Below are 14,127 nucleotides of genomic sequence, written 5' to 3'. Positions count from 1 at the left end.
AATTTTCAGGAAAATTAATGATTTGCTGCAGCTCTGATCAGAATACTTTTTTCTTGTAACCTGATGTGTAAAATGATGAGGGCAGTGCGGTTTATATAGATAGGTTTTGATGTTAAATGTGAATTATGTGTATTAACCCGCATTTCTTGCTGAAGTAGTCCAGTATGCACTTTTTATGTCATTTTCATAAAACAAATTTCATGAGGCAAAATGCAGTTTCTGAAATTAAATATTACTTGTTTTATTTATGAAAGCTTTTTATCTGAATCATACAGACTATATGAAATCAGGGAAAGGTTCTCAAACTCAGCGACTTGACCTTGTTCGTAGTCTACCAAATGCTGTAAAAGTAAAGGAAAACAAGTTTTTTTCTCTTCCTCTAAGAGCCAAATAGATAACTGAATAAGCATACAATGCAAATATTTTTTCAAGTAAGAGTAATTAAACTGCAGAACTTTTAAAGTTGCATATATTAAATAGGGCAAATACTGCTGTTTCAGATTGCAGCTATTCCAGAGCTCTGTAACAGATGAACACTGTTAAAACTCCAACATTAAGCAGAAGCCCTTAAGACTCAGTACCAGAAGAAACCCATGTTGCTGGTACCCACTGAGGCTCCTCCTGAGCCTTCTGAACTGCAGACAACAACTGGGCACATGCATCTTGCAGGTTGTCATTGATAATCACGTGATCAAAAAACTGTCCATACTGAGTCTCCATTTTTTGTGCTAAATCCTCTATCTCTTGTAGATCTTCATCCTTCAGGAGAAGCAGAAAAATACAAATACCACAAACTTAATGAGACAAGTAGAAATAACATGCAGTTTATGCTGTTACATTCAGTTTCACACTATTTATTTAAAAATTAAGTCAAATAAATGTCCTTTATTTTAAATCACAAAACTTGTATGTCTCTCTTTAGTCTTACATATGTCTCCCTGGTCAAGGTTTTACAAAATTAAGTAATAGTTTGTAGACAGACCAATCCTCTCAACTTCTCATTTGGACGACGTTATCTTATCCTATTATCTAAACACAACATAAAACAAAAAAATTTGTTTATACACAAATTTGTATATATGTGTATATGTTTATACACATATATACACAACATAAAACAAAAAAATTTTACACCTTAAATATAAATAAAACTTAAACATAAATTTTTAAAAAGATTTTATTCATTTTTAGACCAAGGGAAAAGGAAGGAGAAACAGAGGGAGAGGAACATCAGTGTGTGGTTGCTTCTCACGTGCCCCCTACTAGGGACCTGGCCTGCAACTCAGGCATAGGCCCTGACTGGGAATCAAATCTGTGACTCTTTGGTTCAGAGGCTAGTGCTCAATTCACTGAGCCACACCAGTTAGGGCAAATGTAAATTTCAGGTGGACATTTAAATAGAATGTAATTGATAAGAATGATAATATTTTGCAGATATAAAATGGTCACTTTTAGCATGAGAATGGTATGACATGTTCTATTGAATTTGGTATACCTAGATTATACTTTACTTCATGATGACTTAATTTACCTGTAATATTATCTATTTCTACTATTGTTAAATGTTCATTCAGTGAAGGGCCTTTGGCCTTCACTTGGCACTAATGCATTAAATTCATACTGTTATTTTCTCATTTTTTATAACAATACAATAGTATTTTACAATACTACAATACTATCATATGTACTATTGTACTTACAACAGTACAACTTGTTTCCAATGCAACCATAAACAAATAAATGCAGGTGCTGAAATCTTGTGGCAATACTCCTTCACAAGGTATCTATACTCATGATCTAAATGTAATTTTGTTAATTTGTTTAGATTGCCATAGACATGAGAATATAATTGTAATTTTAAATGCCCATAGACTCAGACTCAGAAACTATATCCATGGACTCCAATATCTGAAATGCAAATTGGAGAATCAGGCTTTCATTGCTTCTTGGCCTTTTGGCTAAGATCAAGTGGAGAATCAGGCTTTCATAGAGCACGCATCAAAAAATATGAAGATCAAAAGTAATAAAGGGTAATATAAAGATATCTCATGCTTACTATAGCAACACACATACTAAAATTGGCCAGACACAGAGGTTGGCCTGGCCCCTATGCACAGATAGGATGTAAATTTGTCACATATTTCAAGTGTGACAAAATTTTAATTTTGATGAGAAAAAAAAGTTTTGCTATTTTTCACAATGTGAATATACTTAACACTACTGACATATACTTACAAATGGTTGAGATGGTAAGTTTTGTGTTTTATGTTATGTGGTTTATTTAGTTTATTTACCACACATACAAAAAATAAATGGATGTAATATCTTAATCAAGGTAATGGTCATCTGGGTGTAAAAATTCATTGAGGGGTACACTTATGATGTATACACCTTATTGAAGATATGTTATGACTTAGAATATTTAAAGTGAATTTAATGAAAAATATACATATAAAACTGGGGGGGGAGGAATCACTTATTTTACAAAGAGTTCTCTTATTTTATGATTAATTCCACCTGGCTTGGCCCCTCTATTATTAGCATCATCATTAATAAAATATTTTATGTTTAGAGAGATGTATAAAGATACATCAAATTACAGATCAGATACATATATTCGTTAATGTATTTTCATTCTTTTTAAAGATTTTATTATTTGTTTTTAGAGAAAGTGTAAAGGAGGGAAAAAGAGAGGGAGAGAAATATCAGTTGGTTTTTCTTGTAAATGACCCGACCAGGAACCACGCAACCCAGGCGTGTGTCCTGATCGGGACTTGACCTGGAGACCTTTTTGCTGTGTGGGACGATGCCCAATCAACTAAGCCACACTGCTCAGGACCGCCAAAGCATTTTAAAAGTCAATTCTCAAATGTTTTTGTAAAATAATTCATTTTAAATACAAATTTCAGGCTTGTGCCTGAAAACACCCAGTTTCTGTGTGGGTTTGCAAACTGATTTGAGGGTCTCATTTTAGAGCTAGACCACCCAAAGAGAAGGAAAAAATAAGAGTAGCATTATAGCAGTTATTAAACTTTATTTTAATATTTATAAATTGTATTCAGAAAAAAATAAATGCATTCATTAGAAACAGAAATTATATCCCATAACAAAGGGGTACTGAGGAAACAATATAGTGATTTTTGACTAGGAGAAAAAATGCATTTATCCATTTCCTCCATGTCTTACCTTGAACTTCATGTCCACAAAGTAGTCTGTTATGATCTTGGCATTTTTCCGAGATTGTTTCATACAACTCATGTTAGATGGCTTTATAAATATGATGTAGGGCTTCAGTTCATGGGTTCGAGCCACTTGAATACCCTACACAGAAAAATTAAGGCAGTTTCAAAACAGAAGTCAAAATAATTTTCTAGAGTCAACATGAATGTTTGCCAAATTTCTAAGACCAGAAATTACTAATTATTTTTTGCCAGGGTATATTCTCATGTGCCCTTAAGATTTCACCTCTAAAAAAGACATTTTAATAATAATTAAGAGATGGGGGTTTTAGAATCAAAACTTACTACATATCCTGACTCTTCCTCTTACTGGCCATGACACCCTTACTGAAGAGAGTAGGATTCTATATATGATCTCACAGGACAAAGGCCCAGACAGACTCTCACAGAAGATCACCTCCTGCATCGATACTGCTGAAATCTTCATACTGAAACCAGCTTTGACCCAAGTAAGAACAAACTTATTGCCTCATGATTCTCTTTTTTTAAGTATATTTTATTGATTATGCTATTACAGTTTTCCCAATTGTCCCCCTTTATCCTTCCTCTGCCCTGCACCCTCTAATCCTCCAGCATTCCCCCCTTCAGTTCATGTCCATGGGTCATACATATAAGTTCTTTCCAGCCCCTTCTTGCCTGCAAGGTTTCATTTGAGAAATAAGCTGATAGTCTGATGGGAACTCCTTCGTAAGTAACTGTCTCCTTTTCTCTTGCTGCTTTTAAGATTCTCTCCTTATCTTTAATCTTGGGTAACTTAATGGTTATGGGCCTTGGTGTGTTCCTCTTTGGTTCCAATTTCTTTGGGACTTTCTGGGCTTCCTGAACTTCCTGGAAGTCTATTTCCTTCCACAGACTGGGGACGTTTTCCCTCATTATTTGTTCAAATAAGTTTTCAACTTCTTGCTCTTGTTCTTCTGCTTCTGGCACCCCTATCATTCGCATATTGGAACATTTAAAGTTGTCCTAGAGGTTCCTAAGCCTCTCCTCATGTTTTTGAATTCTTGTTTCTTTATTCTGTTCCAGTTGGATGATTATTTGTTCCAAATCATTGATTTGAGTTCTGGTTTCTTTCTCTTCACTGTTGGTCCCTTGTATATTTTGCTTTATTTCACTTTGGGTAGCTTTTATTTCTTCCTTCATTTTGCGACTGAGCTCAGTTAGTTCCGTGAGCATCCTGATTACCAGTGTTTTGAACTCTGCATCAGATAGGTTAGCTATCTCTTTGTCACTTAGCTCTTTTTCTGGAGTTTTGATCTCTTCCTTCATTTGGGCCATATTTCTTTGTCTCAGGACACCTGTTTTGTTGTGACAGTGTGAGGCCTTAGGTATTCATCTGGGTGAGTAGGTATTCATCAACCCTTTTTGCTGTGTTGTGGCATCGTCGATCTGGTGAATGTTTGTTTAACTCCTTGGTTGTCGGAGTTCTATGCAGTCTGATTTTCTGGCACTTCTGGTTGTTTATTGTTTTCAGATTGGTTCTTATCCTCCTTTCGGTTTTGTGAGGAAGTGAAGGGCTTCTACCCAGGCCTCCACCTTGGCCACCACCCCACTCAGGAGTCTCATCATCCCGGCCCCAGTCTTGGTCAGCATTTCCTCTTGGAGTAGCCACCACAAGCCTATTGTCCCCTGATTCTCTTTACCACACAAGATATGTGTATACATTTAAATGACTACAGAAAATGCAAAGAAAATAAAAGTATTATAGAGATTGGCCCAAAACACTAACTGAAAAGGACATAAGCACCCCATGTTCATTGCAGCATTATTTACAATTGTCAAGATATGGAAGCAGCGCAGTTGTCCATCAGTAGATGAGTGGATAAAACAACTATGGGACATTTACACAGTGGACTACTACTTGGCTGTAAAAAAAGAAAATTTTACCCTTTGTGACAGTGTGGATGGACCTGGAGAACGTTATGCAAAGTGAAATAAGCCAGTCAGAGAATAGTTTCACTAATATGTGGAATCTGATGAACAAAATGAACTAACAAGGAAAATAGAGAAAGACTCATGGATAGAAAGCAGGGTGACAGTAAGGGGAGGTGGAGGATAGGGGGTGAAGGGATCAAACAAAAAGGAAAAAAAAGATGCGTGGACCTGGACAACAATGTGGTGATTGTTGGGGGTAGGGGTGGGGGTATAAGGTTATTAAATGGTAATGAAAAAAATGCAATACATATTTAAAAGAAAAAAAAACAAGAAATTGAGCCTACACATTGAGTGTTTTTTTTGTTTGTTTTTTGTCAATTTTTGCCCTGGCTGGTGTAGCTCAGTATATTGAGCACCGGCTGAGAACCAAGGGGTTGCTGGTTTGATTCCCAGTCAGGGCACATGCCTGGGTTTCAGGCCAGGTCCCCAGTGGAGGCCATTTGAGAAGCAACCACACATTGATGTTTCTCTCTTTCTCTTTCTCCCTCCCTTCCTCTCTCTCTAAAAATAAATAAATAAAATCTTTAAAAAAGAAACTCAATTTTATTTTAGTTTTTTAATTCAGAAAATATAAGCATTAAATCACAGACATTTTCTTGGAAAGGCAGTTTAAAATACAGTGAGATAATCTTTATTCTGTAATTATTTAAAAGTCCACAAAAATACTTTACTTGAATATGACTGCGACAGAGAATCGTCTTAAAACAGTCCAATACTTGTTTAACTGAACATACAAATTTTAGGTTCAAAATAACCTTAATTACAATTTCTTTGCATTTATTTGTGACTTAAAGTAATATTTTCCATAGTTTAATCTTAAATACTTAAGAATCCAAAAAAGAGGAAAACAGCCCTGTCATTTCTGGTGAATTCACTCAGAGCATTTAAGAACCTAGCAACAGTCAACACCATGAGTCAAGTTAAACTTTTTGACATTAAATTATTATAACAAAAAGAAAACACATAGGTTGCTGAGACTTAAACTACACTTAGGTCCTGAGTTGCTAAAACACTTCTGCCAGTCCTCAGGCCTAACCGCCATGTAATTTATTTCAGGAGAACCACTTGGGACTCGGGCCTCGTAGGTGCTTCTCAAGTGCTTCTGTGCCCCGGACCTCAGCCGTAGTCTTCTCACGGGGTGGGGGTGGGGGGCAGCGGGAGGCACCAAGACGCCTGCAACTCCTTCGCCCTTCCAGCTGGGGTTATCACCGTGGGGTCCTGCCTCCGGCTGACATTTGTCAAAGGAAGATTTACTCACAATTTTTACTTTACAGAGTCAAAGAATCACTTATGCTCTCCTTTGTCTGAATATAAAACACGTTTGCTTTTTATGTCACTCAGAAAAAAGCATCCTTGGAGCTGTGAAGACAGCGTCTCTGAGGCCTCAGACCTGAGGGGCTCTGATGGGGATAGAAGCCTGGAGTCTCTGCATGGCACTTGTCCCCTTTGTCACTCTGCCTGCCCAATGGACGGGGACCTGCCCAAGGCCCAGTGCATCGTCGGAAGGAGGCAACTGCTGGGATCCAAAGTGATTCAAAGTCCCAGGCTCTCAGTCTTCCCTGCTCCGGGGACCGACTGAGTGGTCTGTTTCTCACGGTTGCTTACGCCGCCACCCTTGACCGGAACTCATAAGTTTCTGTTCCGTGAATCCTGGAGAGACTTTCCTCTAGAGGCCTGGAGCATCTTAGCTACCGGGAGGGCTACGGTTCACAGACTCTTCTGTACGATGCAATCCCAGGGTGTGGGCCCCAAGCCTCCAGCAGAAGGGTCCATCCGCTCAAGGTGCCGACCCACAGACTACCTGGGTGCCAGGCTCACGACCCAGACAACGTAATCCCCACACCCCTGCGTCTGCAAAGCCTATTCACAGCACGACCTGTGCGGCTGCTCAGTCTTTCCAGAGTTTACAAACACATCGCCCTTTCCATGGCCCCTCTCGGCCACCTTAGGCAGTGACGTGTAACAGTCTAACGTCTCTTTAACGGTCTGTAAGGCCCTGAACACCGTTACCACCCGTGCTGGAGTTCGCCTTCCGGGAAACAAATTTCCTTTCCAAGGGTCATCGCCTTGTCTTTTGCTGTTACTATGGAAAGTCACTCTCAAGGTCTCTGAAGAATTGATGTGCAAAAAGAATTAGAATGGATGCCAGTGGAAGTTGCTGTTTATTCCAGCATCTCTTTACTCAGGGAGAAGACGAGGATCTTGAAGTCACTCGGTGAATTTGAGTGGATGAGAGAGGAGGGATTAAAAGCTAGGAAACAGCTCCTGACCTCTGGGCTCGCCCACACGGAGCCCCAGTCTGGGACCCTGACCCAGCTGGTTATCCCTCTTCTCTTCATTCCTGTGCAGGTGCGCACAGTTTCACACATGCTGGCGACAGGCTGAGAATCTGCTGTTAGCAGCAGTAGTGGAGCCAATGACACAGTGTCATTTCTGTGAAACCGTGTCCCATGGTGTCTGATGCATGGACTCCCGTCCCCGGTTTACAGACCAGGGAGCAGGCCCGCCCCACGCGGAGCAGAGTGTCCTTCCTGGAGACGCACTTGACCACGGACACGGAAATGTGTCCATGCACCGCACTTGACCAAGGCGGCTCACAGACACTCGCGGACGGACGAGGTGCTCACACTCACCCTCATTCATCCTCTCAGCCCTTGAGGGGCTCAGGGGCAGGGTTACAAGCTCTCTCCAGTTACTGGAATTTCTCCGGAAATCGTATTCAGTGGCAGTTTATAAGCCGTAAAAAAAAAAATCCAGTCTTACAACTCTATTGCCTCATTTTGGAATAAAAACTACTTGCCAAGGGGCTTTTGCTTAGGCTTCTGAGGCGTTGTCTCCTCCGGCAGGCCGTGACCCTCCATGCCACATCGTTCCAGGATGCAATACAAAGAATCTCCTCATTTCATAACCGTATAAGCTTATTCAACCCATGCTGATTAAAAAAAAAATTTAAACAGAGGAACATAGTCCAGTGCACACTATTTAGAAACTGAGGCTCTACTACCTCGCTGGCGCCAACAGAGGAAAGCTCTCAGAAGTCCTCTGCTGTCACCTGGTCTTTGACCGAAGAGCGGCACCTGCTCCCAAGTCTGTCCTCACGGTAGCCCAGGGCAGCTGCCTTTCTGGGCGTGGTCACTGAGGACTGGAGACACTGCAGCAGCTTCCAAATCTTTTCCACCCGAGGAGTCAAACTTTTACTCGTTTGAAGTTTTACTCGTTCTTTCATATTCTGTTTCAAACTGGTGTAATTCAAAGCCACAACAAAATAGGCACACAGTGCTTGGGTTTTATTTCGCATCACTTCTGTGACCAAGAGCTAGCTGGGAATCCACAGTTAGGACAGAGCCGGGTGGCCCCTGCCACACCCACATTCTCCTTGCTGCTACAAGGACATAGGATAAGGGGCCCCAGGAAGAAGGTTTGGGACTCAGTTCACTTATAGGCTTTTAGTTCCCTCGGGAAATGAGCCCTTAGAACCAGCCACTTCTCCTGGAAGCAGAGAGCGGTGGGTGGGTCCATGTGGGCTCCTATCTGCCGGTGGTGGTATTTCAGTTTTAGCTTGTTTCGAATCCTCTCCAGGCCACTCTTCCCATGAAGAAGGTGATGGCAAAATCACATTGACCAGTCTCTATTATAATAACATTCTTCTGAAAAATTTTACTTAAAAATTCCTTGTACAAGTCAGTCATTTCTTCTGCATTCAATGTTGCTTTTTGACCTCATCCAGCTCTCAGTTCCAGGTATGTAGTTTTTAGTCTTGAGTGAATAATTCTTCTTTTTCCTTGCAGAAAGTCGAATTCTGGTTTGCCCGGAACTTTTGGTTTCATTCCTGCATTTCTTAATTCTCCGAGCTTTTGTTGTGGTAGTGATTTGTCTTCATGGATGTAAAAATGAGTGGGATGGAGGTTTAAATATTTATCTGGAGGTCCTACCCAGTCATGGTCAGATTTTCTTGGAGGACTGAATCTGCAGGTCCTTCAAGAAATCTTTGGAGGAGGGAGATGGCTCTTCCTCAGGACCCGCCAGGCCCACGTGATCCAGGGCCCCAGCTCTCACAGTGCACCAGCAACGTTGTATGTTCTTTATGTTACCTTAATTTGCTCACGTCTGCTCTATCTCCCATACAATCTTGGAGAGGTAGCTACAGATATGACAATATGGGAACCTCCTTGTATAAAGCACCATCTTACTCTCTCTAGAAGAAGGTACCTTGATGCTTTGGTGATCAAGGTCAAAGCAAGATTCTAAGTTTTCTTTATGGCCAGCTGCTCAGTTCTGTTATTGTGCCTGAGAAACTAAATTTCTTCCCGAACTAAAGACAAGCTATTGGCAATTGATCCATTACATAACATCCTGGCCCTTAGACATGGAAAGTGGTCTTATCCTTAAAAGGATAACAGTAGCAGAATAAAACCTGTAGAATGTGCACAAAATGGATGGCATACATTTGTTACTTTGGGAAGATGGAAAACAGTCTACTATACCCACCTGAGGTTCTAAGTCCATGACACAGATCTTCCCTTCCTTAAGGACAGCGTGAACCGCATCCACACTGGTGCCATAGAAGTGGCCTTTGTACTCACCATACTCGAGCATCCTGCAAGAGTGGGACAGAGAAAACAAGAACTCTCTCTACAAACACAGTATTAGTAGTAGCATGAAGATAAACTCTTACAGAATAAAATGAAATATCGGACTTCGCTAACTTGAAAACAGCGGACATTTGGCAGGAGAAAAAATACTCAGAGATCTAGGACTATTGTGATGACTTCTCCTAATTATCTAAAATTTGCACTTCGCTTCTGCACCCTCTCATAACCCTGTGATTGGTGTACTAGCGTATCAATGTACATTTCCTTGGTTATTTCTTCAGAAATAAAGATAAGTTACCTTAGAAGCTTTGGGCAGTGCATAAACTGTAAAACAACTGGAGGCAAGAATCAGATTCTGAATATCTAACTTACCTGTGACTATACACGAGGCTTTCAAATGTTTCCTTTGACACATAGTGATACTCACGTCCATCCATTTCATAACTCTTTTTGGAACGAGTAGTATCTGTCAAAAAAGTGAATTTTTCCAGAAGATTTTAGAGTTTTCAAAATGATTTGATTTATTAGCAATGTGCATTTGAATAAAAAAGTCCAATCAAGATAAATGAATGAATATATAAACGGGTAGATAAATAAAATGCTGGAACCAAAAAGGAGTTTGAATTGGTGATAAGAAAGTAGTTCTCATATAAAAATGTTTTAACCTGTAAACCTTTATGTGCTGATCATGGTGTGGACAAGTGTGCATTAGGTATTAAGCCAGGATAGGGAGGCCCTAAGGGAACAGTTGCTCTAACTTCTAAACAAGTTAATTATGTGTGAGCCCTAAGACACCTAAAGGCTCCAGAGCTGCAATACCAGCAATATCTTAGGTTTAGAGAGTGCATTTCACAAGACCTCATTTCATCTCTCATACTCCTAGTGAGGTGAAGTGTTATTACATAGTTAACTGAAGATTTTAGAGAGCAACTTACTTGCTCACATACATAGACTAATAAAAAGCAAAGTTGAAAACAAGAACCTCACTGTTCTGACTCTCCCTAGACTAATCTTTTCTACTAACACAGATTGTCTCAGATTTGAAATGGAGAAAGCCAATGACAGTCTGCAATCTTGCTCAGATGCACTAAAATGCAAGTGAAGATGGTGATTAGTTTTAGAACTCTCTAGAAGGGAAAGATCGGTGGAGTCTTTAATTTGTTAATATGACCACTTTGATTATAAAGTCAACTTAAGTAGCACCTTGTATCGAACAGAGGAGTTCATCAAATCCCTAAAAGTGCTTCATTGTCTGCTCATGCATTTAGTCAACTAACACTTACTGAGTGTCTATGTTTCAGCTACCATGCTAGGTTCTCACAACACAAAGATAAATAAGGCACAGTTCCAACTCTGTGTCCTATATATGCTGCAAGGCTAGTCTCTCAATCTGCATTACAACAAATTGTCCTTACTCATGAAGTATTTGTGTATTTGCATTTGACAAAGTTTAAGGATAAAAAAGGTCAACATCTGATTTATAGTAGGAGCTTTAAAAAGGTTTTAAATGGTAAAAGGAGTTAAGGATATCCAAGAGGCTCAAAAAGCAAACATTATGTGGGGGCCATTTTTGTTTTTTCTTTATTCACACCTTTCTTCAGATTCTTAGAGTTGCTATAATTATGCCACTTGTCCCATAGTTTTGTACTAAAAAGAAATTCTAGTAAAAACTGTTGTTCTCAGGTGATAGTAAATTACGTTACTATGAACCCATGATGATCCCTTCCCCTTGGCTTCTATTGGACTGCATTTTATATAGTATGTTAAAGCCTGTGAATTTGTGTTTACATAACCTGAGGTATTCATTTTAAGCTTAATACCAATCAATTTAAAAGCAAAATATGATAAACACTTTCTCACTTTGAATGATGGCAATCCATACTCCTTATAATGTTCTGTGAGCATTTTATTTTCATCCAGATTATTGACATACGATGATTATTTGGTAGTTTTTAAAAAATTTTATTTGTTAATTTTTAGAGAGAGGGGAAGGGAGGGGGAAAGAGAGAGACACATCAATCAGTTGCCTCTCATACGCACCCTAAATGGGGGCAGAACCCACAACCTGGGGCTGAACCCGCAACCTAGGCATGGGCCCTGATAGGGAATTGAATCCATGACCTTCCACTTTGTAGACAGTGCCCAACCAACTGAACCACACCCATCAGGGATTTTTGTTTTGTTTTGTTTTTGTAGTGTTTGTTTTTGAGATTAATGCCCATGCCAAGGATACCAGGAAAGCACAACCTATGGGATGTGATCATAAAGCAGTGTTTTCTTTCTTTGTCTGTCAGTGCCCTTCTGTGGAGCAACCTTCCCCTGGCCCTAGATAAAAATCTAGCCATTCCCATGACTCTGCTGATCACTCTCAGGCTAAAAAATAAAAAAAGTCCATCAGCCATGCAATAAAACTCCATCTCAGTTTAATAATTAAAGTCCATCCTCATGTAACAATTAAAATTATGAACTTCATTTGTATTTTAGGCTTCTCCTCCCCAATCAGGGAGTCACTGAAGTCAGAGAAGTGAGTAACATTCACTTCTTTTCCATTTCATGGCATTCCTACTGCTCTTCCCATGGTTTTATAACCCCCCCAAGGCTGGAGTGCAGAGAAAGCAGGGCAGGAAAACTGTTACTTAACTGAAGCTGGCTGCCATTGGCTCCTTTAGAATTGGAAGATATTTACTCTACATTTCGAGAAAGATCTGGCTCTTTCTCTCCCAGGGGATGTTTGGGTAATTTTGCAAACCCTACCAGCACCATACCACCACTGCTGAGTATCTCAAACCCACCCCTATTCCAGTTAGTCTTTTGTGATTTCTACCACACACTGAAGTATCTGAGGGTCCGCTTTTGGCCTCTTTCTGCTGAGGCTTCCTCTTGGGCAGAAACCAAGACAACCTCAGGGTGACTTTCTGCCACATTATCCACCTGGATCTGGTCCCTGGGAAACATCACAACACAGTTGCTGTGACAGACTCTCAAAGGGCAGCTACTTCCAAACTACAGCCATTGGTCACTTCTTCGAAGCTCTCCTCCTTTAGAATTTTTTAGGTGTAGTTTGATACCTAAACTTCAGGAAACACATATTAAGCTCTTTAAATGGTTTCCCTAAGTTCCTCTGTCTTTCTTTGAGGCAAAGGGGAAGCAGCTGCAGCTCTTCCCACCAGGTATGGTAGACTCATACTTATAAATGTAAACGTTACATGTGCATATATTATAATTTTTAATAAAAAAACAAGAGTCAAGAGCAGTGCCAAGAAGATAGTAAGTGCTGAATGAATGTTAGCTATTATTGCTAAATTTTAGTGTTTTTGAAATGTCATTTACATAATTGTTAAGAAATGGGGGGAAAAAGACAAAATTGCCCTTTGATAGCCTCATTAGAAAATCATTTCCCTCTATTAAAATACATATAGTTAGAAATTTTAAGATCTATCCCATGTCTTATGTTTTCATGACAAAGATAATATGGTATAACTAAGTGAGCTCAGTGCACCTGTAGACGCAAAGAAAATTTTACCAAAACGTGAACTGCAATGAAAGAAAAATGAAACATACGCGGCACAGCACTTTGAAAATGGTTAGGATTAAGTTCAATAAGTTGTCTCCTCAGTTCATTCACTCCAACACCAGAAGGCCCTAAATACAAACAGTCACATACAGAAATCATTAGATGTGGATAAGTGTAGTTACGTGGTGAAATTATCATTTCAGTCCTTCTACTAAAGATACTTGAGAGCAAATGTTCTTAGGGAAATTACACAGCTTTCCACCTTGCAAATTGGAACGACCCCAGAAGACTTCTGGGAACTTTCCTGGTGAGCTGTGGAAGAACCCACACTTTTTCAACATTCAGAAATGAGGCAGGGAATTGCCAGAACCTGTCACCCCAACAAACTTCGTCTAACGTTGGACCCTGTGTGAATTCTCTGGTCTCGTTTCAGATCATCTGAGACAACCTGCCTCTCCTCTCTAAATGAAGTTTCTATCATGTCACATCCCAGAAATCAGGCTCCACACTGACAGGTCCTGTGACTTACAGAAGTCAGGGGCACATTTCCTGACAGGCAGGTGAGTCAGCACCGCCTGTGCCACTGGAGACGGGGCTGACTTCGTGCACGTAAATCCTTTGCAGTTTCACAAGGCCCACACTTAGGATACTGCACTTGGTGAAATGCTCTTCTTTTGCCACATTACAATTAATAATTTTTGAATGAGGGGCCCTTGCATTTTCATTTTGCACTCTGCCCTGCAAACTCTTTAGCTAGTCCTGGCCAGCAGCCGTGTTGTTTGCTCTATGCAGACCTGCCTTGCTCACAGCTGGAACATGCAGAGAAGACGTCAGTAAGGTGGAGGTTATT

The 14,127-nt window shown here is 40.0% G+C and overlaps 1 protein-coding gene across 6 annotated transcripts in view; it reads right to left on the bottom strand.

Moving 5' to 3' along the window:
- Positions 1 to 13: 13 nt before the first annotated feature.
- MPP4 (MAGUK p55 scaffold protein 4) overlaps positions 14 to 14,127 on the bottom strand; it is a 46,373-nt gene continuing 32,259 nt past the window's right edge. For all 6 annotated transcript variants that reach the window (XM_037043606.1, XM_037043605.1, XM_037043602.1 and 3 more), the window contains 5 exons: positions 13,325 to 13,405; positions 10,136 to 10,229; positions 9,660 to 9,768; positions 3,187 to 3,321; positions 14 to 759 (listed from right to left, as the gene is read on the bottom strand). In XM_037043606.1, the coding sequence (XP_036899501.1) occupies positions 568 to 759; positions 3,187 to 3,321; positions 9,660 to 9,768; positions 10,136 to 10,229; positions 13,325 to 13,405 (611 nt within the window). In that variant the 3' untranslated portion in view covers positions 14 to 567. The remainder of the gene's footprint in view (positions 760 to 3,186; positions 3,322 to 9,659; positions 9,769 to 10,135; positions 10,230 to 13,324; positions 13,406 to 14,127) is intronic.

This window comes from Sturnira hondurensis, unplaced genomic scaffold (assembly GCF_014824575.4).
Source record: "Sturnira hondurensis isolate 20B ecotype Veracruz unplaced genomic scaffold, ASM1482457v3 Scaffold0004136, whole genome shotgun sequence".
Taxonomy (NCBI): Eukaryota; Metazoa; Chordata; class Mammalia; order Chiroptera; family Phyllostomidae; genus Sturnira; species Sturnira hondurensis.
This window is presented reverse-complemented; position numbering and strand designations above follow the sequence as displayed.